This window comes from Neovison vison, chromosome 6, assembly GCF_020171115.1.
Source record: "Neovison vison isolate M4711 chromosome 6, ASM_NN_V1, whole genome shotgun sequence".
Classification (NCBI taxonomy): domain Eukaryota; kingdom Metazoa; phylum Chordata; class Mammalia; order Carnivora; family Mustelidae; genus Neogale; species Neogale vison.
In genome coordinates this window covers 11219955-11246326 of record NC_058096.1, presented here as the reverse complement: position 1 = coordinate 11246326, position 26372 = coordinate 11219955, and the positions used below count along the sequence as shown (strand labels likewise).

The 26372-nt window shown below is 38.8% G+C and overlaps 1 protein-coding gene across 1 annotated transcript in view; it reads left to right on the top strand.

The window, feature by feature from the left end:
* Positions 1-26372, top strand: part of SON (SON DNA and RNA binding protein) — a 33021-nt gene that overhangs the window by 698 nt on the left and 5951 nt on the right. Inside the window, 7 exon segments of the mRNA XM_044250985.1 lie at positions 2501-2667; positions 4590-10520; positions 12162-12322; positions 14244-14390; positions 14560-14748; positions 22284-22394; positions 23530-23646. Of these exon segments, the coding sequence (XP_044106920.1) occupies positions 2501-2667; positions 4590-10520; positions 12162-12322; positions 14244-14390; positions 14560-14748; positions 22284-22394; positions 23530-23646 (6823 nt within the window).

Here is a 26372-nt window from a genome sequence, read left to right as displayed (position 1 = left end):
TTGAAGTTAAGGCAGCTAACAAATTAATGTTAGGTACTTTGATGAAATGTTCGAGGTGAGGATGGAAAGGGACTTTGAATTAGTATTAATTTCTCAATTTGGCAAGTGGATAGTAGGCTTTGTGTTTAGGTCTTTTTTTTTTTTTTTTTTTTTTTTTTGGCTGCTCCCGCCCCAATTGACATGTATGACCAGCACGCTACTTTTGCCGTTGCTCTTAGACTTTGCGTAGTTTACCTTTGGTTCCACAAAATTTGAACAGGAAGAGATTTCCAAAGAAATAGATGTTTATTCAGAAAGGAAAATGCTGTTGGTCATGTTGTGTTCGTGGTTGTCTTGTAGTATTATATAGAGCCTAAATATTTGTTCCGGGTTCAGATGTTTTTGCTAGTTATATTTTAAAAGTCGAGAGGAAGAGCAGTACGTGAATTTGAAAACGCAATTTTAAATGAAGCGCTGAAATTAACAGCGTTATTGGGGGAATGGTATGTTGTACCGCTAAAAATCACTATTTTTGCGGGGTATATTGTTTAAGTAGGAAATCATACTCATTTCATTGCTGTTTTAAATTTTGTTATATATATTAGTGATTTTTAGATGATGAGAGAAGTCGAGGTAAAGGGAGTATGATTTTTCTGAAAACTTTAATAGTTTAAGGCGATGATTGTGTTTGCTTGCTGTAATGTCTTTTTGTATCTTCTAAAAATCTGTTTTTGTATTTGGGAAACAAGTGTTTTATTGTAAAAACCTTAGAATAAACGAGACACATAATAATGTTCTTTATGTTCTTTCATTTTTTTTTCCTTGTGTGTACAGATGCACATATTTTGTTAAGTGTGATCTTGTTACGTGTTTTTTTTTTTTTTTCATCTGATCGTGAACAAGTTTGTCTTTTTCACATTCTCGGTTGTCTTGGGACCTTTTTTATGGCTTCATAGAATTCTATTGTAGGAATGTATTGTTAGCTATTTAGTTGGTTTGAAATTTTTTCCTTTTTCAGTAACTGAGATAAATATCTGATAGGTTTAAGATGATTATTTTCTTACAGACTTTAAAGTTGTAATTCTCTTGAGTATCAAATCCATGCTCTACTAATGTGATCGTGTATGTGTAAGTGCTTAGGAAAAGTGTAAAAGAGCTCCAGAAAGTAGGTAAATTTAGAGGAATATTTAGTTTGTCAAATAGTATGTAATACATTATCTATCTAAAAACAAAATTTGGCTTGTCATTTTGTGAGCTATATTTGCCATATTGTCCCATCTGTTTTTACATGTATCAGTTTGGGTAAGGAGGCTGACATTTAAGTAGTAAAGAGCTGTCTTTTTGTCTGTGGTGGTTAAGGGTAGGAGCTCTGGTTTTGAATGCCAGCTTCACCTCATAATAGTTGCGTGAACTTCAGTTAGGTTCTTCTCTGTGTGTCATTTTCCTCATTTGTAAAATCAGAATGTCAGTGCTAATCACTGAGTTGTGTTAGGATTAAATGAGTTAAGAAATGTAGACCGTGGCTAATTAATAATAAATGTTAATTATTATGCGAGTCATGTTAGAAAACCAAGTGTTCTCAAATAACAGTTAACTATTGAAATTTTTTTGGTTTTTGACCATTCAGACTTTTATCAGGTAGTGGAGCATAATTATTTTATCTCTTAGCTAATTTTAATTAAATTGAATGTGTTGAGATTATTTTTCAAAAACAATTTTACTTAGACAAAAAGTAGTAAAAATGACTAGGTAAGTGACATGCTTCTCATTTCAAGATTTTTCTAGCCCTGTGAGTTGAAAATGCATATTAATTTACTATAATAATTTATTGTTGGCATAAATAAAGTCACTTGTTTCCCATGATTTTTTTTTAATGCCAGAAAAATACCAGGATTCTTGATCAGTGGGTAAAAATTGTATGGATGTATTTTTCTTTTTAAACTTGATAACGGTATTTCAGTAATTTTGATCAGTCTAAAATTGATCAGAGGCTACAATTTACCCTTTTTTACTCCATATGTTTGTGGTAACTGTTCCTTGATACTGTTTATGGTGATTATTTTCTATGCACAGATGTGGTTTTATTGTGGTTGTAGCTTCTATCATAATATTAGAATGGTGTATTGTACCATGTATATTAGGTGGTATATTATTCTTTGGATTTGTGATTTATGATTGAGATAGTTTTTCTGCCCTGAGATAAATATGCAAGCAACCCAAATCTAAATCAGTTTAGATTTCTGGTATTATTTTATTATTTTTTTAAGGTTTAGAAAGCTGTTCTAAAGTTTTTTTTTCCCTTTAACTTTAGTAGTTCTGAAAATTAAGTATGTAAAAATGAAAGTGTACCTACTTTAAGTAGATAGGGTGAAGGAAGGATGGTTGGTGGGGAGTGTCATCTGAATACAAAAATGGTGAAATGTATGAACGATGTCAGATTATTTTAATGAGCTGAGTTATAAATATTCATTGTATGGTGTGGTAAAAGTAATAATGAATCTTGATAACTTTTCTTGTCAAGTGGAAGGAGTGAAGGCCAGCTCAATGGTGAAACAAATACACCTAATGAAGGAAACCAGGCAGGTGATGCAGCTGCCTCTGCCAGGAGCCTCCCAAATGAAGAAATAGTTCAGAAGATAGAGGAAGTACTTTCTGGGGTCTTAGATACAGAACTACGATATAAGCCAGGTAAGCTGGAGATAATCAGCTGTCTCAAAAACTTAAAGATTTTTAAGTAGTTAATACTATTTTTTTTACTGCAGGGTATTTAAAAAATCTTCAGTAGTTCTAAAACTTCAGTAAGTTTGAGTTTATTTCCTGACGACTTTATCGTCTTATCTGAAAATACAGTTGTACTGAAACGTGAGCATTGACACTTGATTGCTTTGTTGGTGGAATATAACTTGATTCGATTCAGTTTTGTAGTGACTCCCTACCAGGATTTTGAATGTGGGCTTTCATAGAACAATGGTGTAAATGTCCATTTTGGGGAAGGTACAGGAGCTGGACCAAATCTGTGATAATTTTAAAACCCTGGGAGGTTTTATTTTTAAAGCCCAAGCTCAGAGATGGCCTTGTTTTTGCATCTGTTCCTCTTAAAAGTGCAATGAATGGAGAGGAATCATTGCTTTGGTATTTAGTGTTTCAGGAATTATTTAAATAATTGATGCTTAAAAATGAAAGATCTATGATCACCCATAAAAATAACTATCTTCTGGGGGTGCCTGGGCGGCTCAATTGTTAAGTGTCTGCCTTTGGCTCAGGTCATGATCCCAGAGTTCTGGGATCAAGCCTGCATCGGGCTCCCTGCTCAGTGGGAAGCTTGCTTCTCCCTCTCCCACTTGCCCTGCTCTGTTCCCTCTCTCACTGTGTCTCTCTCTGTCAAAAAAATAAAATCTTAAAAAAAACCCGAACAGTCTGTCTTCCGTTTTGGAAATGGGGTGGTTATGGGTTTTTATTTTTATTATTTTTGATCTAGGATATGGTTAAAAAAAAAAAGCATAGATTTCAGCTCTACTTAGATTTATGACTGTATCAACTTTTTCTTTAAGTGTAACTTAGCTGACTAGCATTAGGTGGATAATAAATAAGAAATAGAAAATTGTTTTGCTTTGGAATGGATTTTGTCATGTATTCTTTTTTTTTCATAGTCTTAGTGGCCTGATTAGCTTTTCTGGGATCAGTAAAATCTATCTAATTTGATACTGGCATTAGAGTAAATTAGTCTAGTTGTAAAGTAGAAAAGCTTTTTTTTCTTTCAGATGTGCAATGTTCTTGGGTTAAATGTAAAGGAGTGTAAGAATTTCTTTCCTGCACTGACTTTTTTTTTTAAGTGAAGACTTTAAGATTACTTAAGTAATTTTAGAAGAGTGTTGAAGGAAAAGCTGTTTTTATTTAGAATGTAACATGGGTGCGATGAGATAAAATTCAGGTTTCGTGTTGATGCTTTACGTTAGTTGTTTAGCCCTTTGTGTATGTAAAAGCAATCACCAGCATTTGCTGAGGGCCTACTATGTGCCAGGCATTGTTCCGTGTACTTTGTATGTTTTAACTTCACTTTGTCCTCTAACTCTAGGAGACAACAGTGTCCGTAATTTCACCAAGTTCATTCATCTAGTGAGTGGTAATTGATTCAGGATCTGAAAGCAGATTGTCTGTTTCAGAGCCAGTGCCATGTTGCTTTTTGTATAAATAGACTTATTAAATAGTCATTAAAAATCATATAATATGTATTTTTAAAGGAATTTTAGCAGTTGATAATAGGAAATTTTTCTCTAAGTGTAGTTTGAAAGTAGCGTGCTATAATTTGAGAGTGGAAAAAATAGTTGTAAATAGGTTTAGTAAAACACATTTTAATGTGACTTTCAAGTTTTTGTGATAAACTGAGAACTTATTTTAACCCAGACTTTGTAGTTGTAGAAAGAAGTACTTGGAAAAATTTCAGTCTTTAGATAATTGGTTCTTAGAAAATAGTTTATTTGGCAACTTTATTTAACAAGAAGCTTTACACTATGATGTTTTAATGTGGGGATGTAAATTTTGTTTATGAGCTTTATTAGCTAAGCTTACTTTGGGAAATGTTTGACAAAATTAATTTTCTTTAATTTCAGACCTGAAGGAGGCCTCCAGAAAAAGTAAATGTGTGTCTGTACAAACAGATCCTACCGATGAAATTCCCACCAAAAAGTCAAAGAAGCATAAAAAGCACAAAAATAAAAAGAAGAAAAAGAAGAAAGAAAAGGAAAAAAAGTATAAAAGACAGCCAGAAGAATCTGAATCAAAGGCGAAATCACATCATGATGGGAACATAGATTTAGAATCGGATTCCTTTTTGAAGTTTGATTCTGAGCCTTCAGCGGTGGCACTGGAGCATCCTGTAAGAGCTTTTGGCCTTTCTGAGACCAGTGAATCTCCTGCAGTTGTATTAGAACCTCCTGTGGTATCAATGGAGGTATCAGAGGCACACACCTTAGAAACTCTGAAGCCAGCTACAAAAACTGCAGAACTGTCAGTTGCATCAACATCAACAATTTCAGTGCAGTCAGAGCAGTCTGTGGCAGTCACGCTGGAATCATCCATGACAAAGATTCTGGATTCCTTTACAACGGCACCAGTGCCTACTACAACAGTAGTGCTAAAGTCACCTGAGCCAGCTGTAACAATGTCAATGGAGTATCAGATGAAGCCTATGCTGAAATCTTTGGAGACCACACCTCCAGAGCAATCAAAGGTCATGTTAGAACCTCCAGTAGCAAAAGGGCTAGAGCCTTCAGAAACCCTTGTGTTATTGTCTGAGATATCTACTGAGGTGCACCCTGAGCCAAGCACATCAACAACAATGGATTTTCCAGAGTCATCAGCAACTGAAGGGGTCAGATTGCCAGAGCAGCCTGTCGAAGTACCATCGGAGATTGCAGATTCATCCATGACAAGACCACAGGAGTTGCCGGAGCTCCCCAAGACCACAGCGTTGGAGCAGCCGGAGTCGTCGGTGGCCTCAGTGATGGAGTTGCCGGGGCCACCTGCGACCTCCAAGCCGGAGTTGCAGGGGCCCCCTGTGACTCCAGTGCTGGAGTTACCTGGGCCCTCTGCTACCCCATTGCCAGAGTTGCCAGGCCCCCTTTCTACCCCAGTGCCTGAGTTGCTAGGGCCCCCTGCGACGGCAGTGCCTGAGTTGCCGGGGCCCTCTGCGACATCAGTGCCACAGTTGTCGCAGGAATTACCAGGGCTTCCAGCACCATCCATGGGGTTGGAGCCACCACAGGAGGTACCAGAGCCACCTGTGATGGCACAGGAGTTGCCAGGGCTGCCTGCGGTGACAGCAGCAGTAGAGTTGCCAGGGCAGCCTGCGGTAACAGTAGCAATGGAGTTGACCGAACAACCTGTGACGACGTCAGAGTTGGAGCAGCCTGTGGGGATGACAGCGGTGGAACATCCTGGGCAGCCTGAGGTGACAACGGCAACAGGGTTGCTGGGGCAGCCTGAGGCAGCGATGGTGCTGGAGTTGCCAGGACAGCCAGTGGCAACGACAGCGCTGGAGTTGCCAGGGCAGCCTTCGGTGACTGGGGTGCCAGAGTTGCCAGGGCTGCCTTCGGCAACTAGGGCACTGGAGTTGTCAGGGCAGCCTGTGGCAACTGGGGCACTGGAGTTGCCTGGGCAGCTCATGGCAACTGGGGCACTGGAGTTCTCGGGGCAGTCTGGGGCAGCTGGAGCACTGGAGCTTTTGGGGCAGCCTCTGGCAACGGGGGTGCTGGAGTTGCCAGGGCAGCCTGGGGCACCAGAGTTGCCTGGGCAGCCTGTGGCAACTGTGGCGCTGGAGATCTCTGTTCAGTCTGTGGTGACAACGGAGCTGTCAACGATGACCGTGTCGCAGTCCCTGGAGGTGCCCTCGACGACAGCGCTGGAATCCTATAATACGGTAGCACAGGAGCTGCCTACTACATTAGTGGGGGAGACTTCTGTAACAGTAGGAGTGGATCCCTTGATGGCTCAGGAATCCCATATGTTAGCTTCTAACACCATGGAGACCCATATGTTAGCGTCCAACACCATGGACTCCCAGATGCTAGCGTCCAACACCATGGACTCCCAGATGCTAGCGTCCAACACCATGGACTCCCAGATGTTAGCCTCTAGCACCATGGACTCCCAGATGTTAGCAACTAGCTCCATGGACTCCCAGATGTTAGCAACTAGCTCCATGGACTCCCAGATGTTAGCAACCAGCTCCATGGACTCTCAGATGTTAGCAACCAGCTCCATGGACTCCCAGATGTTAGCAACCAGTTCCATGGACTCTCAGATGTTAGCAACCAGCTCCATGGACTCTCAGATGTTAGCAACCAGCTCCATGGACTCCCAGATGTTAGCAACCAGCACCATGGATTCCCAGATGTTAGCAACCAGCACCATGGACTCCCAGATGTTAGCTACTAGCTCTATGGATTCTCAGATGTTAGCATCAGGCACTATGGACTCTCAAATGTTAGCCTCCGGCACCATGGATGCCCAGATGTTGGCATCTGGTACCATGGATGCCCAGATGTTAGCATCTAGTACCCAAGATTCTGCAATGTTGGGTTCAAAATCTCCAGATCCCTACAGGTTAGCTCAGGATCCTTACCGGTTAGCTCAGGATCCTTATAGGTTAGGTCATGACCCTTACAGGTTAGGTCATGATGCCTACAGGTTAGGGCAAGATCCTTACAGATTAGGCCATGATCCCTACAGACTAACTCCTGATCCGTATAGGATGTCTCCTAGACCCTATAGGATAGCACCCAGGTCCTATAGAATAGCCCCCAGGCCATATAGGTTAGCACCAAGACCCCTGATGTTAGCATCTAGACGTTCTATGATGATGTCCTATGCTGCAGAACGTTCCATGATGTCATCTTATGAACGCTCTATGATGTCCTATGAGCGGTCTATGATGTCCCCTATGGCTGAGCGCTCTATGATGTCAGCCTATGAGCGCTCTATGATGTCAGCCTATGAGCGCTCTATGATGTCCCCTATGGCTGAGCGCTCTATGATGTCAGCTTACGAACGCTCTATGATGTCAGCTTACGAGCGCTCCATGATGTCCCCAATGGCTGACCGATCTATGATGTCCATGAGTGCCGACCGGTCTATGATGTCGTCCTACTCTGCTGCTGACCGGTCTATGATGTCATCGTACTCTGCAGCTGACCGATCTATGATGTCATCTTACACTGCTGATCGTTCAATGATGTCTATGGCAGCTGATTCTTACACCGATTCTTATACTGATACATATACGGAGGCATATATGGTGCCACCTTTGCCTCCTGAAGAGCCTCCAACAATGCCACCATTGCCACCTGAGGAGCCACCAATGACACCACCATTGCCTCCTGAGGAACCACCAGAGGGTCCAGCATTACCTACTGAGCAGTCAGCATTAACAGCTGAAAATACTTGGCCTACTGAGGTGCCCGCATTACCTCCTGAAGAGTCTGTGTCGCTGTCTGAACCTTCTGTGAGTCAAAGTGAGATTTCCGAGCCTTCGGCATTGCCTGCTAATTATTCGGTGTCAGCATCAGATCCTTCAGCGTTAGTGTCAGAGGCTGCTGTGACTGTTCCTGACCCAGCATTAGAGCCAGAGTCTTCGGTTACATCAACACCTGTAGAGTCTGCTGTAGTAGCAGAAGAACATCAAGTTGTTCCAGAGAGAGCAGTGACTTACATGGTATCTGAAACTACCATAATGTCAGCTGAACCAACTGTATTAACATCAGAGCCTTCAGTTATGTCTGAGACAGCAGAAACCTTTGATTCCATGAAAGCTTCAGGACATGCCTCAGAGGTGCCTCTTTCTCTCTTGGATCCAGCTGCAGCTAATCCAGAGGCATCACAGAGCACTCTAGAGCTGCCAGCCATGGCTGTTTCAGAGCTCCCAGCTGTGGCTGTCCCAGAGCCACCAACAGGGACTGTTCCAGAGCCCCCAGCGGCAGCTGTCCTAGAGCCCCCAGCCGTGGCTATCCCTGACCCAACAGCTGTGGCTGTCTCTGACCCAGTAGCTGTGGCTGTTCCAGACACACCTGCTGAGGGTGTCCCGGAGACCCTGGCCTTGGCTGAATCTGAGCATGTTACCACTCCTGTGCCAGTTGTTTCTGCCCTGGAGCCTACTGTGCCTGTGCTGGAACCAGCAGTGTCAGTCCCTCAGCCTAATACAGTTGTTTCAGAACCATCTGTTCCTGTCCAAGAACCCACTGTGATAATTTCAGAGCCTGCTGTCACTGTCTCAGAGCAGACCCAAGTAATACCAACTGAGATGGTTTTAGAGTCTACACCAATGATACTGGAGTCGAGTGTTGTAAAAGGAGTGAATTTACTATCTAGTGATCAAAATACAGCTCCAGAGATTGGCATGCAGGAGATTCCCATGCATTCAGATGAAGAGCCACATGCTGAAGGACACCTGAAGAACGACCCATATGAAAGTGAACATGGTACAGATACAGACCTTAAAACAAACAATCATTTCGTTGCTCAAGAGATGGAACATAATACAGCGTCTGCTGCCAGTACTGGTGCTGTTGGTGAAATTGGTGAAGGGAATATTCTGTCGATCAGTGAGACTAAACAATGCACAGTATTGGATACCTGCTCTAGTGTTAGTGAAGCTGATGGAGGAACTCTGTCTTCTGCTGGCCCCCTTGCTCTTGAACCTGATGCAGTGGGAACGAGTAAGGGTATTGAATTTGCCATAGCATCTGCTCTTGGTTCAGTTAGTAATTATGATGTTGAAGTATCTTTAACTGCTCAAGATACTGAACATGACATGATAATTTCCACTAGCCCTAGTGGTGGTAGCGAAGCTGACATAGAGGGACCTTTGCCTGCTAAAGACATTCATCTTGATTTACCATCTAATAACTTTATTAATAAGGATGCAGAAGGACCATTATCTATAAAAGACTGTGACCAGACATTAGCAGTTGCTCTCAGTCCTAAAGAAAGCAGTGGAGAAGATAAAGAAGTACCTCTCCCTACTAAAGAGATACAGTCAGATTCAGGATTTTCTGCCACTATTGATGATATTAATGAAGCAGATTTAGTAAGACCATTACTTCCTAAGGACATGGAACGTCTTACAAGCCTTAGAGCTGGCATTGAGGGACCTTTACTTCCAAGTGAGGTTGAACGTGACAAATCTGCTGCCAGTCCAGTTGTAATCAGTATACCAGAAAGAGCTTCAGAGTCTTCTTCAGAGGAAAAAGATGATTATGAAATTTTTGTAAAAGTTAAGGACACACATGAGAAAAGCAAGAAAAACAAAAACCGGGACAAAGGTGAGAAGGAGAAGAAAAGGGACTCTTCATTAAGATCTAGAAGTAAGCGTTCCAAGTCTTCTGAACACAAATCACGCAAGCGTACCAGCGAATCTCGTTCTAGGGCAAGGAAGAGATCATCTAAGTCCAAGTCTCATCGCTCTCAAACGCGTTCAAGGTCCCGTTCGAGACGCAGGAGGAGGAGCAGCAGGTCAAGGTCAAAGTCTAGAGGAAGGCGCTCTGTATCAAAAGAGAAGCGCAAAAGATCTCCAAAGCACAGGTCAAAGTCCAGGGAAAGAAAAAGAAAAAGATCAAGTTCCAGGGATAACCGGAAAACAGTTAGAGCTCGCAGTCGCACCCCAAGTCGTCGGAGTCGGAGTCACACTCCAAGTCGTCGAAGAAGATCTAGATCTGTGGGGCGGAGGAGCTTTAGTATTTCCCCAAGCCGCCGGAGCCGCACCCCAAGCCGCCGGAGCCGCACGCCTAGCCGTAGGAGCCGCACCCCTAGCCGCCGGAGCCGCACCCCAAGCCGCCGGAGCCGTACCCCAAGCCGCCGGAGCCGTACCCCTAGTCGCCGGAGAAGATCGAGGTCTGTGGTAAGGAGACGAAGCTTTAGTATCTCACCAGTGAGATTAAGGAGATCACGAACACCATTGAGAAGAAGGTTTAGCAGATCTCCCATCCGCCGTAAACGGTCCAGGTCTTCTGAAAGAGGCAGATCACCTAAACGTCTAACAGATTTGAGTAAGTCATTTTAATTGATGGCATCGTAATAGAGAATGTCTTAAATAATTGTTTTCTGATCTTAGAGTCAGAAAAGGGTGATTGGTTGACAATAAGTATTTCTGTCTTTAAGTTTCTTTAGTGGACTCTGGGAACATGGGTTTGAACTGGATGGGTCTACTTACATGTGGATATTTTTCATAAATGAGGTGGTAGTATCGTATTTTCCTTATGATTTAAAAATTTTTTTTTCTTTAGCACATAGCATGTAATACATACACAAAATATGTGTTGATCTGTTTATGTTGTCAGTAAGGCTTCCAGTCACCAGTAGATTATCAGTAGTTAAGTTTTTGGGTAGTCAAAAGTTACATGCAGTTTTCAGCTACACAGGAGTCAGCCAGTGCCTTTAACCCTTCTCATTATTCAAGGGTCAGTGGTAATTAGATTCGCTTGTATTTGGAAATTGTGTAGGGATAAATACACTTATAATTAGAGGTGTTTTTGTTTTTTTGTTTTTTATTTTTTTAAAAGGCCTGTTTTGGACTGTGTTAGAACCAAAGTGTTTTCATACTTGAAAGTTTTAGTTTGCTTCAGCTATCTTCCATAAATAAAGATAGAAAGTACAAGTCTAGTTAATGACAAGGCTTATATGCTCAATTGTTTTATTATATCTATTCCAACATAGATTCTTAGAAATAGGCCTAAAATTACAGTATCTCTTTTTTAGTAAGTTACATGTTTGAAAATGGCAACACAGGGCTGTTAAATCTGTGTGAAGGTAATTCTGATTGGTATAAGGGATAAAGAACCGAACGGAAGTGAATAGGGAATTTTGCATGTGTGGAGTTTTTATCTGGGTGGGTGATATTAGCAAAACAAAGTTAAATTTACTAAAATGACTTGTATTTTAATAATCTGCTTTAAAAAGTGAAGTGCACTTGTTTCTCTTGATGTAAGAAGTGTGTGGGGATGATTAAAACTTGATGGCTAGTGTATTACTACCTGCAGTAGTACTGGATAATTTATCATTACCTTAGTAGATTGGACATTTCTAGGTCAGTCCAAAGAAAAAGGCCCTAACAGAACAGTGAGGGAAAATGCATCCAGTTCAATAAAAGTTGAGTTATTTTTTTATTCATAGAATGACATCTTTGAAGTGATTATAGGTTGGTAGAGGAGACGTGAATAAAATGCATATATGTCTCTTTTACTAAATCATAACCTGCCAAAAAAAACAGATTGTGGTGATTACTGTAAGTACTGGTATAGGTAAGGCACTTTGGAGAAGTGTTAAATTCTGACTTAAGTCCTGTTAGAAGAGTTGGCACTTGTACTTGGCTTAAAGAGTGATTTAAAATGTCAGATATTAGAAGGAAAGTTCAAGGGCATCATAGGAAAATAAAGAAGGCTATGCCGTGTGTGTGTGTGTGTGTTAGAGTGATCATTGTATAATTTAGCTATTTTGTATAGTATTTGAATGGGAAGCTAAATGTCAACTTACTAGCGTCATTTACTTAAAAACTCAGCCAAGGAGTGATTGGATCACAGCTGTATATTAGGGCAGAAAATTGATGCCTTTAATTTTGTTGCCATGTAAGACTTTAGATAATACAAAGTGTATTAGCCTGTAGGAAAACTGCTTATATTTTCCTCTTCCAGATAAGGCTCAGTTACTTGAAATAGCCAAAGCTAATGCAGCTGCCATGTGTGCTAAGGCTGGTGTTCCTTTACCGCCAAACCTAAAGCCTGCACCTCCACCTACAATAGAAGAGAAAGTAGCTAAAAAGTCAGGAGGAGCTACTATAGAAGAACTAACTGAGGTAAGCTAGACAGAATTTGTTTACATTCTTAAATGGATTATTTCAGTGATGTTGACTCTGGAGCGTGCCAAAACCCGAATTGTGGGCTGAACTGATAATGGCTGGCACCGAGTGGCCAAAACCCGAAATACAGATGTGGCAGCGGCAGAAGCTCTGTTTAGCAGGCCATTATCCGGGATGGCTAAGCTCCGCTAGCTAAAAGTTACTTCCCATTACTTTTGCTTTCCAGTTTTAGAAGCCAAACTGACTGAGGAGTGGGACGGTTCGTTTGAATGGAGGAGGTGTTGAGTGAGCAACACGCAGAAGCTCGCCTACAGTTTCGTTTCCATTCACGACGTGTTCACTGATCGCCACGAGTATACTGCATATACGCAAAGACACAGACAATCTTCAGAAATGATCTTTTGCCACCGGAGCTTGGAAATTAATGAGAATAGCTGGCCATTGCCTGAAAGGAACTTCTTACGCATCAACATTTCGGGTTTTGGCTGTTTGGTACCAGCCATTGGTGATAATGGCCGGCCATTATCAGTTCTTCCTGCGGTTCGGGTTTTGGCAGTAACATATTTTAAACACACTTACTTTTGTTTTTAAGAATTTGATCTTTTCAACTGAGGCTTTTTTTTGGCTTTGTTTTGTTAATATTATTTTTATTATTTTTTTTTTGGGAGGACGCTGAAATACTGCTGCTAGGATCCAGAAATATCATGCTGTTTCATATATTGAAACTTGTTATTGGCTAGCCTTATGCCAGCCTGCCACTGTCAATATATTCTGTTCCCCTTTACAAGCTTGGTATATACTCTGTGTTTTTTGGCCAGTTGAGCTTTTTATCCTATTGTAACATTTTCAATTGATGATGGATGTGACAAATTCTGCTTGTATAGACAAGTCCACCAAATTTATTCTGACCTTTTTATAAAGCCAGGTAATGGAGTCTGTTCCTTAGCTTCTCAGGAAGGAATGGACTTAGCTTTATGTGTCAGACCTCATCAGTTAACACCTCTCCATCATGCCTTATTTTTCATTCTTGAGTTTGTTCCTTTAGAGACTCAACTTACTGAACATTTATGGAGAGACAATTACATCTAACCCAGTTGGAGAAGTTTCACATTTTTTATTTTGCCATGCATTTGGGGGTTCATATAGTTCCTTAATCTGTTTTCAAACTTAGATTTATTGCAATATGAATTACAACTTTTTTAATTTAAGAACTTAGTGAAAGCTTCTATTTGCGTATCAAATCTCAGCTCCTTATCTAAAACCTTGTGAACGCTTAGTATTTCCCTTATGTTTTTAAGCCTCATTTTCAGACCTTTTTTTCTTCCAGTAAGTTTCTCACCTTTTTATCACCATCTAACTAGGATGACTCTTTTTCTTTTCCTGCCAATCCTTGTTCTTAACTATGAAAATCTGGCTTAGAACTCTTCAAGAAATAGCCCTTGATTACCAAATTCTGCCTGATTCTGTTTTCTCTTAAGCTTTTGTTGTTTCAGCACTTATGTACTCAGTTTGTATTATATCAGTTTGCACTTGTTAATTGTGTTGCTCTGTAAAAGCGTTCCTCAATTATTTCACGTGTATGTAATTCTCTTTCTTGAACTAGATTGTAAGCTCCTTGGGAGCAGGGACCATGTCTTCTACTTTTTCTTTTTTTTTCTTTTTTTTTTTTTTTTTTTGTATTCCCTGGACAGTGCCCAGTACAGTGCTCTGCACATAGTAGGTGCTCAATAAATGTTGTTGACTGACTGACCAGCTAGAGTGTGTTTAAATAATAGCTAATAAGCTAAGTTACTTACCTAAAACCTGTTGTTAATCTTGTTTTATTGCTAAAAGTTGATTTTATGTGGTTTTGATTTTTTTAATTGCATTTTATTCCATATAAAGTGTAAGATTTATTTCTTGTTTTTATTTTTTTAAGAAATGCAAACAGATCGCACAGAGTAAAGAAGATGATGATGTGATAGTGAATAAACCTCATGTTTCAGACGAAGAGGAAGAAGAACCTCCTTTTTATCATCATCCCTTTAAACTCAGTGAACCCAAACCCATTTTTTTCAATCTGAATGTGAGTATTAGAGTTTATGGCTTGATGAAACAGCATAGAGATTAAATAAAACTCGAATTTAATGTTTTAATTTTTGGATTATGTACTGTGAGAAAAAATGAACGAAACTGTTTTCCGATTATGTTGAAAGTCTTTTCAGTTTTAATTAAGGAAATACATTATTTTTTAGATTGCTGCGGCAAAGCCAACTCCACCAAAAAGCCAGGTAACGTTAACGAAAGAGTTTCCTGTGTCGTCTGGATCTCAGCATCGAAAAAAAGAAGCAGATAGTGTGTATGGAGAATGGGTTCCTGTAGAGAAAAATGGTGAAGAAAACAAAGATGATGATAATGTTTTCAGCAGCAATTTGCCCTCTGAGGTAAGTAAGAGGAATATTGTGTTTTTTTGTTTTTTGTTTTTTAATACCTGAATCTCCCATTTTATTGTTACCTTATATCTGATTTGGATTCTGTTTCACTCTTCTTAGGGCCGGGTTAAACGGCAGGGCCGGGTTAGACGACAGATGAAACAACCCGCAGCTTCTCATTTGACAGTAACTCGATGCAATTCACTTTGTGGAACCAAGCCACAAAGTGAAAAGCATCGAATTGCAGAGAACAGTGTTATCACATCCCTACCCAACATTGGGCCCTCCTTGCACTTATGGGAAGGTAGCCCAAGGTACAACTATTTAGCTTCCCGTTTTGCTTCAAGGCTCTATAGCTCTAGATTTTGGTGGTAGCAAATCTCCTGGGTGGAGGGATTGAGCAGAGAGAGGCAGATCCTCAGGTTCAACACAAGAACTGGATTGGAAAAGGTCATTGTAGGCTGATGTGTGAGCATCTTGGATACATAGTCCATTGCCCTTAAATAATGGTTTCTCTGGGTTGTTGTCAGATAGCCTTTAATTTGAATCATTTTCCCTTCCCTGTGTTACCTTGGCCCTTTGGAATTCTTGTGTTTAACCTAATGCTCAGCCTTGGTACTCCTATTTCCCTTCTCCTTCCCCTTTGCTACTATTAAAAGTTGGAGAAGTGGAATTCACACCTTGAAATTTCCATGAGGCTATAGTTGTATCTTGTCAGAATGACGCAGTAGTAATGCCACGTGTCAAAACAACCCCATTAAAATGCTGCCTGATTAAATAATGTGCTGCTAAGTACAGTGCACATGAAAACAGCAAGACTGTATATATATGTAAATATATATATATATCTGTATCTTTGTATGTATCTCTGTATCTGTACCTTTGCTGTATCTTTTAATAAACAGTTTACTTTTATTTAACTTGTTGTGCAAAATCACGCTTGGGGGATCTGGGGGGGTGGAGACTTACTAGGGGTGGGTGGGAGTTTTGAATGATACTATAGACTAGTTATCACCTCTTGCCCTTGGTTCCAAAGCCCAGATGTTTGTCCAAGCACTGGACTAGATACGATGCCCTTACAATGTGGGACTTCTTCCCCACTTCTTTTCTTGCAGTTCTGGGATAACATAGGTCAGAGAGACCTGTTCTCTCCAACTCGGGTTCCCTTCATTGGCCATATCATTTTCCACTAAACACCTCCATTATTACAAATAAATCCTGTTTGTAAAATCAGAAAGTGAACAGAACCCAAATCAGAAATCTTTTGATAGTGTATTTTTTGCCCTGGGCTATTCACAGGTGACATTTTCACTGTGGTGTGGTTTTTTGTTTTTGTTTTTTGGACCTGTGGCATTTTGAGAGAGAACAAGTTCTATATGATGAAGCCAGACATGATAATTAGCTAATGCAACTTACAGTCCCCAGTGATGATTTATATTTACATGGGATTCAGCAGTTGAAGCAAGTTAAACTATCACCAGTGAGGAAGGCATAGTTGGTTTGGACAATGTTTTAGTAAAGCCAGTACAGTAGTTCAGTTGCTAATTCCCCATATCAGGCTACCTGCACATCTCAAGAGGTAAAGGTTAACTGACATTTGCAATTGACTTAAATCTTGTAGTAGCTGAATATAAATCATGATATGAGGGCCAAACAGACTTACTTAGAAATTCTGATACATATGCTTTTGGTTAACTCATTTAACAGAGTTGGGAAAAACACAAGAAGATTATTTATGTGAGAAAAAATTTTCAGGCGAGTGAAGCCCTAGAAATATTGAAAAATTCCAAGGGATTATCCTGAGACGTGATCATAACTATTTTAACCTTAGTTGAACATGGGAAAAATGCTTAGTGAATCCTGATGAATGTGTTTTTTTGATTAAGACTATGTTATATATATATATATATATATATATATATGCACATTATATATATATTTGAAGTTTAATACTCTGCCATTTTCAGTCTTGACACTGATAGTGAGGTGCCTTAGCCATGTCTCTCCTCCAAATTCGTTGTCACATTTTAAAAATTGGGGGGAATTATTTCAAAGAAATCCCGAGGGGAAAAGTTGGGTGTTCAAATTTAATATTAAGCGGTCTTTCATGAAAGCAGCAGAAAAAGTTCAGAGGGCTTAAAAAAGTGGATTTCTTCTGTGGGAGGTTATATACAACTAGTTTCTTAGAAGATGAGACTGAAAAAATACATAGGTTAACTTTAATTTTAAGCAGAAACAATCCCAAAAGTTTTACAAGAGGAAAAGGAGTAGGGTTTTGTTTTGCCTTTTAGGTCTCTACTTTTATACAACAGTAATGGTAAACACCTCGAGGAAATGGTCACAATATAAAATGTTTAGTTCCAGTTACTTAGCTGTATCTTGCAAATTCATTTGTAAGATTATGTTCTATATACCAGTGTTTGTGGAATACTGTTGGTGTCATTTATGGGAGCATTGACCCTTTTGATTCCCTGTCAGGGGTTGAAATAAAGCCTTTTTGTAGAGTTTTAAAAGGAAAGTTCTTTAAAATGGTCATGTTTTAAATGAGTAGTATTTTTTTTTTAACTTACCAATCTCTTTCATTTTAATGTAAATGGAGTTGTGGTTTTTTTTTAGTTTTGAGCTTAAAACATTTAAGCAAAGATCACAGATTCGATCTTAGCTTTGCTGTAATCCTTAACCCCACCAATTGTCTTGCACATGAGTGCTCTTTGACATAAGCGTGAGTGGATAGATGTGGATGGATCAACATAAATCCGTATCTTACGGAATATCAGCTCATCAGACTGTGCCTTACTGCCATAGCATCGTCTTCCTACCCTGAAGCCAGCCAGCAGCATCCTCAGTAAGGAGTGACTACAGAACTTTGACCCTATTTGTGTGAATTTGAATCAAAAACAGTGAAATCAAAAATGTTGGAAAACTAATACATAAAAATCGTCCTTGGGGGCACTAATTCTTGGTAATTAGGATAGAGACTTACTGGGTAGAAGATTTAAATGTAATCTTTGACATAAAATTTCCTTGGGTTTACTATTAATCATAAATGTTTAGAGGTCCAGAGGGAGGTAGGCAGTGTGCCTGGTTTGTTTATTGAAAATTCACATCCCAGTGGAGCTACAGTTCCTTAAGTGTAGAAGTTCTATATTTATAGTTTAGGAAAACTCAATTCTTGGAATAAGATGTAAGTTTTAACTGAAAATTAAACACATGGGTCCTGGCAGCGCTAGAATGGTTAAATACAGCCTTGTCATGCATTCTTCTTTCCTTGGATTCTCCTCGGGGATTAACACTGAATTTCTTGGAACCATTTAATAGGTTATCTGTTTGTTTTCTTATTGTAGTTTAGATTAAATGTAGAAGAGTTACACTATATGATGTAATAAAAAGATTCATAATTTGTGGTTTAAAAACCCAGTGCATGACAACTGAGATACTCTATTTTGTGTGGCTTTTGTTTTTGTAGTTGTCATCTTCTTCTCTATATGAACCTCTTTGTAACTTGTTAATTTTTACTAAGTATTTTAAAATCCTATTTTACATATAGGTCAGATGCATTTTCTTAGTTTCATGTGCTTAAAATTAAAAGGTTTCTTTTATACTGTCTTTTAAGATACCTGCAGTTATCTTTGTAGATTGTAATTGCCATATTACAGGGCTTCTTTTCTTTATCTGACAGACCCCTTCCTAATACTTCTTTTTAGTCCTTTTATATCCTTTAATTGACTTTGTAAGGAATACCTAAGGTAATTGTTTTACTTATGTAAGTAGTTGGGTTGACAAAAGGGAGAAGTAAATTGACTTAGGGTTTGTGTGTGTGGGTTTTTTTTGTTTTTCTTTTTGACTTAGGGTTTTTTAAAATGAGGAAGATACAGAAGGCACACAATTAATAATTTGGGCTGTGAAATGCATGTTATACTATGGATTTCATTATTCCTGACACTTGTGGATTATGGAAGAAGTAATTGGTGGTGTTGCTGTAGTACAGAGATAAAATAACTTGGATAGGTTTTTATTAATATGAGAACTGGAATTATAATTCAGTATACTCTTACGTAGATTTTACTTCTTAGAATAAGTTCTAGCCTAAAGGAAATTAAACATTTCCCCTGTTAACAATACTTACAATATTACTATAGTATCATAATTAAACTTGAAGAAATCTGCAGTATATTAAGGGAAACAAATAAGACTTGTTGATGACAACTTGACAATACTACTCTATGAGATTTAAGATTATTTCCCCACTTGCTTTTAGAAGGGCTTTAAAAAAAATTTTTTTTAAGATTTTATTTATTTGACAGAGAACACAAGTAGGCAGAGGCGGGGGGGTGGTGGGGAGAGAGGGGAAGCAGGCTCCCTGCTGAGCAGAAAGCCCCGTGTGGGGCTTGATCCAGGACACTGAGATCAGGACCTGTGCCAAAGGCAGAGGCTTAACTCACTGAGCCACCCAGGCACCCCTAGAAGGGCTTTTTAAGAAGCATCATTTGGTACCTTTGACATATTCCTGTTTCTGAGCAACGTTAAAAAGATGGTTAAGGCTCTGAAGTTCACTATATAGTATAACCCACTGTATACTGTTTATGTACACACACATATGCATACCATATAGTCCAATGTAGTTACTGGCCACTGAAAGATCAGTTCATTTATTGCCCTAGTAGACACATTTCAAGTGCTCACTTGATGTCATTGTGCCCTAGTAGACACATTTCAAGTGCTCACTTGCTGTCATTGTAGAGAATGTTCTGAAGAATAGCTCTATACTGTAGAGAATGTTTTAAAGAATTGTAGAGAATGTTCTAAAGAATAGCTCTATACTAAATGCCAGTGTTCTAAAGAATAGCTCTATACTGTATGGGAATTTTAATGCCAATACATAACATTTGGTCTAGTCCTTGAGTATTAATGCTTTGGGGATTATATTTGGCTTTTTGTGCATTATTGCATATTTTGAATTACCTTGAAAACCTGGAAACATGGTTTTTGATTCAAACTCTTGAGGATCCTTGAGCGGTTAAGATAATCCTGGTTTATTTTATTTTGAGTGTATTTAAGATAATCCTGGTTTATTTTATTTTGAGTGTATTTCTTCACATTTAAAAATACGAATATAAAATTAATAGATTACTGTTGGGTAATAAGGTTTTGACATGAATTTGCAGCTCACTTGGTAAGCCTGTTGAGTAAATTATGTTACTTCAGGAAGAAAATAGTTGTAATTCTATCTAAAGCAAATTTATATTAAACATCAAGGTTGTCATTAAAATTTCTTCCAGCATGAAATGTGAATATAACAGAGTATTACTGAGATTTGAATGAAGTTTCACCCTGGGGATAAACGACGAGACATTTAGGTTATCTGCTTATTCAGTAAAGCCTTAAAAAGAAAAAAGTATGAAGATATGTTTCCAGATGGCGGAATTCAAAGATAGGTGTATTCATTTGCTTTCCAGTTGGGAAAGATTTTATTCTGGAAAAGTTGGGAGCTTTCAGAGCCATCTTAACTGCATATTTAAGGCTAAATTCATAGTTGAAAATTGGGAATCAGGGCTTAGGGTGGTGGGTAGATAGATTTTCCACATTACTTCCTATAAGCTTAGACTTATTTGATAAAAACCCATCTATATCTACACATCAAAAGTTTATAGACTGCTACACAGATTAGTTCAGGCAAGGTTGATGAACAGTATTTGGGGTGTATTTGGTGGGCCTTCAAATTACATCGATAATCCTGCCAAAGTTTTAGGAAACATCTAAGATAGTCCAAAGGAATGTAAATTTCAGCCTGAAATATCTGGGTTCTCATTTAAAGTACCAGCAGTTAATCAGAATTAGAGTAGAAGAGTGAAGATACTAAAGCTTTTAGTGTTTACTTGTGATTTTGCTTACATATTTTTTATAGGCCCCAGACATAATTAGTATGGATAATTACTATATTGACTGAGAAATTTAAGATCTTCTTTCCTGAGATCTATAAACAGTATAATTACAGAATGAGTTTAAAATCGTTTTACTTTAATTTTTAAGAAGGTAATACATAAGAATCTGTGGGTGAAAAAATTTTATTTTGCTAGCAGAGTATTATGATTCAGCAAGATAACTAAGAGTGATGCAAGAAAAAGGGGTTCATTCTGAAGGTAGGAAAAGGAAGATTAGTAATTCTTTTTTTTTTTTTTTTTTTAGATTTTATTTATTTATTTGAGAGGGAGAGAGTATGAGAAGGGGGAGGGTCAGAGGGAGAAACAGACTCCCTGCCAAGCAGGGAGCACAATGTGGGACTCGATCCCAGGACTCCAGGATGGTGACCTGAGCCAAAGGCAGTTGCTTAACCAACTGAGCCACCCGGGCGCCCAAAAAGATTAGTAATTCTTAATGCATGAGATAGAACTAGTCTCTCATTGTCACATACTCTTTTTCTGCTATATAGGTCTTTGAGTTAGAAGAAGTATTTCATATGCAGTACACAGTTAAATTACAGATAGCCTTGATTTAAATTTTAAGGAAAAATCCTTAGCCGTTAACGTATCTTACTGACTTCTTATGTTTGTCATATCCATGCAGTACCCATTAATCATTCTTTGTAAATGAATTTGGGAAAACCTTCCCATGTCAAATAAACATTTTCCGAAAATGAATTTTCTTGGGTGCTAAAAATTGGTGAGTTGACACAAGTCAGTATGAGCTCTTAACATTAGAATAAAGAACATCAAATACTTGATTTTTCTTTTACGGTTGAGCCTTCCACAAATCTGGTAAATTGGGAATATGCTCTAAAGATTACCCTTTTAAGAATTTTCCTGGACATTATGAAACATTTAAAAAAGTTAAACTATAAAATCAATCTGCTTAGCACAAAGTTTTTACAGGTAAGGTATGAGCTTTGAAAACGAAGACCTAAGTCCATTCAGATATACCTCATTTTAAGTGTTTTCCATTCATGTTCTGTACTCCCAGAGAAATACTTTAATTTGGGTCATTAATGTATGTGAACTGAAATATTTTTCAAAGAAATGGAGTTCCTAAGACCAAATTACCCCTGAGCATCTGTAAGAAGATGAAAAGCTGTGTGGATGAGTGAAGGGGAGACCACTGATAACAATAGTGGTTTTCTGCTCGCTTGTTCAGGAACCTTGCTTATTGCTTCTGAACATTATGCTAATAAGTAAGGTAAAATGAAAACTTATGCATATAAAGTTAGTAGTTAGAAAATAGTTCAGAATTTCTTAGTTTTTTGGTAAATGACTCATTAGTAAAGGCCAGAGAGTTTTAAGTTCTTTGCAGTTTTCTATGATTGTAATTTGATAAAGTAGAAAATATGAAATCACATTTTGGGTTGAGTTCAGCTGCTGCCTCTGATACTTTATAACTTCTCTTAAATCGTCATCTACTTTCCAAGTTTCCTTTTTGGCATTTTTTCCCTGTACTTTGCAAGATTGTTAATTTTTAAAGACTATTTTCTATGACATGTAGCAGCTATAGAGCATTTTTTAGAATTTAGGGGGTCTCTTATAATTTGAGATAATTATCTATGTTTTCTTTCTTAGCCTGTGGACATCTCAACAGCAATGAGTGAGCGGGCACTTGCTCAGAAAAGACTCAGTGAAAATGCATTTGACCTTGAAGCCATGAGCATGTTAAATCGAGCTCAGGAACGGGTATGTAGTTGTTCTAATGTCTAAGTGAGAATTTAATTAGTTGTGTCATAAGCAAAGTCTGTGGCATGCTGTTGAAATGTAGGTCCTTATCTTAAAAATCCAAGGATATAAATAATTTGGCATTATTAGTTTATTTAAAATGAAAGTGATTTGGGGCACGATCATTCATTTAGTAAATATTTATTGTGTACTATGTGGCAGGAACTGTTTAGGAGAGTACAATAGAAAAAACTCGCTTCCCTTAAAGAGTTCGTTATCTGGTGTATAAAAGTAGCTCTGTGCCCATAGTAGTCCTTTGAAATGTAGGTACTATTATGACTTGCAGTTTCAGCGAAGGAAACTGACAGTGGTTAGTCAGCCTGAAGCAAGTATGATGCTCTATGTTAACTACACTGGAATTGAAAAAAAAAAGTGATGAGGCAGTCTGAGTCCATGGTCTGTACTTTTAACAGTAGACAGCTTTTCCATTTGTCGTCTGCATTCCTTTGGTAGATCTGTATAGAAACAGTAAATACACATTCAGACAGATAAGAAAATAATACTCCCTGACAATACCAGGGTACAGTAAATCTACTTTGAAGGACTGACAACTGATTCTTTAACCTGCACAATAAATGTTGGTGATTAACGTAGTGCTCAGTTTTTAAAGAAAGCTGTTTTATGTGTTTGTACAATTTCCTGTGTTTATTACTCCTTAAACATGTCTCTCAAATTTATTCTGGATTTCTAATACCACAGAAAAGGCAGTTAAAAAACTCCAGTGGTTATGACGTTTATATGTGTACATAGGCAGAGGATGGGGATCCTTTGCTGTACAAACTGTTTTCTGTGTTCATGTATTCATGTGATACTTTGAAGGACGAGCATTACAGTTACGCTTTTTAGTTGTTAGAAATACATCTCAGATCTTGTTACAAATGGGACCCACTGAATGTTACCAAAGTGCTTCTTTGGAGCATTTAAGAAAAAATTTTAAATACGTATAAAAATTCAGCATACTGTTTTAAAAGTTGAAGTTTTAGGTCAGCCTTTTCAAGAATGACCTAAACTGTTTCATGTAGTGAAATAAATCAGTGGGATTTTGACTAGGTAAGTACTTTTACTTAATTCATTGAGGCATTTGTTTTTCCTTCAGATCGATGCCTGGGCTCAGCTGAACTCCATTCCCGGTCAGTTTACCGGAAGTACGGGAGTGCAGGTTCTGACACAGGAGCAGTTGGCCAATACTGGTGCCCAAGCTTGGATTAAAAAGGTACACGACAGCCGCATAGATGAAAGTGGCCAAGTACAAAGTTAAGATTTTTTTAGAAAACGTGTTACTAAAAATGCACAAAGAGGCCAGTGACTTTAACCAAAATTCATGAGTAAATTTGTGCTGTGTGCATACTCAAGATGGACACTGAAGATGGACCTGATTTGTGAGACAATGGCAGATGGATAAATGGGGCTTAAGAGCTGCTCAGTTTATATCCTCAAGTTTTATTTCTGTATTGCTGCCACTGGGTTTTTGGGGGGTGGTTTTTTAAAACTGTTTTGAATGCTAACAGTGTATCTTAGGTGCTGTGCAGAATGTTCCACAGTTCCTGTTGGACTACTAATCTAATGATTTCAAAGCAGTGGTTCTCAAATTTTTTCTCATCATGGGATACTTTATTACAGGTTTATTTTTGGTGGATCACTGCCCCCAAGAGCCCTCTTACCATCCCAGTTTTTCCACTTCTCTGTTCCTCTGTCCTCCTTTCCCCTTCCTTAGTGCCTGTGCCCTCTTGTAAGCACTCTTGGCCCTTCCTCCTCATCCCTCTGGTGATCTCCAGTCCCCGATCCCAGTGGTTGTCCGCGGCCGGTTACAGCAAGTTGGTTGGGAGGCCCCAGGATTAGCTCTGCATGTGGTGATTTTGCCATGGGACTGGACGGCTGGGGAGGGGGGCTGGAGTGTGTGTGGGGGAGGGTGGGCAGTGCTGAAGGGGTGGTGAAGCGGGTGGGGAGGGGACGGAGGATACTTCTCTGTGGACCACCATTTAGGCCCTGGTGGCCTCTGGTGATCCGCAGGCTCAATTTGAGAACCACTGATCTCATGAAAAAAACAGAGTAAGACCTAAATACAAGGGAGAGGACGGACGCCTCGTGCTGTGAAGATGTAGGTGCTCCTGGTTTCAGATTCCTGCAAGGAGACCTGTGCACTCCACCTACGGCTGCCTCATTGTTGGGGGAGTCTTAGGTGGTTATGAAGGGCTTTCTAAATGCCTTCTGGTGAAGGGATGTGGTTTGGTTGGATGGGTGATGGGAAATTTGTTTCAGGAGTACTGGCAGCATGGCAGTGCTGAAGTGGGAGGCCGCGTGGTCTAAAGGATTGGGAAGGTTTCTTTATCCCGCTGTACTCCTGACTGCTTTTGTGATCATGGGCAAGTAATTGGAATTTCAGTCTCCAAGTGTCATAAGAAGACAAGTTCTTATTACTGCTTCTCAGGGTGGTAATTAATAGCGTGACGGGACTTAGCACCTATTGAAGAATGGCTGATTGCTAGGGAATGAACTGAATTTCGGCAAAAGGAGATTTTGGTTGCTTCGGAGCTTTTAATCTCATAATACTTCAATTTTGATAGCATTATCTCTAATGACCCTCTTATTAACAATATAAGACATATACCCTCAGTTTGTCTGTCATTGGGGGGGAGATAGTTGCACATTATAATAGGTGTATGGTGGGCATATGGTCAGATTTATGGAAAATTTACAACTTGTTTATAATTTACTAGGGATCGATGTTAGAAAAAAGATGAAAATCTAGCAAAATATTTTCAATTTTGAGTTCATTTTGGACTTAACTATTACAGTGTTTAAAAATAGTGATTTGTGTAGTACTTGAAAATGGCTCTCATCTCATTGGGAAGAATTACAGTTATACACCTATTTGAATACTTTTAGTTCTTTCACACTATTTAATCTTGAAGCTGAGTGCTCAGTATTTCACGAAGTTAAACTTGAAGCTTATATGGGCATTTAGACACATACAGATTAAGTAGTTTTGTACGTTATTAGGTAGAAACTTCTGAATGCTATTCCATTGCAAAATTTTGGACTTCCATTTGGATAATGAAGTACTGATCCATAATGCTTATATAGTTCTAAAAATCACGTTAACATAACCTGCCAAAAATGAATCTCTTAAGGATTAAATTGGTTCCCCGCAGACCTTCCCTAAATTTTTTTTTGGACTTCCAGTCTTCTAGGCAGTTGACAGGTTTTAAATAATTCACATCATGTTAAATGTTACGTAAGTCATTTTGATAAATTAGGAGATTTGTTCATCAGAGAAGTTTCTAAATAAGAAGGCTGTGCTTTCAGAAAACCTACCATTTATATGTTTACAGAAGAACATTTGCTACTGATACAAAGGAGGGAACATTTATAAAAATGTGGAGAAGTCATTAGCTGAAAATTTAACATCTTCACTGTCAAATACCACAAAATGTCTCTTTATTGCATTTAGAAAACTTTTTTAGTGATCATACAGGTTTTCTTGCCTTGCTATTGCCCAGCACCCTCTTTTTTTGTTAAAAACTCCATAGAATGACAACATTCTCCATATTCTTTTTAGTTTGTTACAGTATATTCTTAGATGAAAAAGAATGAGGAGTTTACCATTATTACTGTTTGTCAGTAAAACATTTTTAACTGGTAACTGATTTAAAAGAACCTTTCTTTTTTGGAATTGAGTGGTTTGGACAATACCCGATGGGTATTGTTTGCTATTACAGTTTCATTAGATTAAGCAGCTTTTTGGTGAACTGTGTACACACTGGGGTAAAGAAACATGAAGATAGTAGAGAATGGAAACTGAGTTGGAAGCCTGGGATTTTTGGGGATTTGCATTATACTCTGCACAGTTGCCCTTTTTTTTAGGAGTGTTGCCTGGAAAAGAGGGGCGGATGAACCTGGAAGTAAGTAAAAGTCATTCTAGGTGTGTAGCAACAAGGC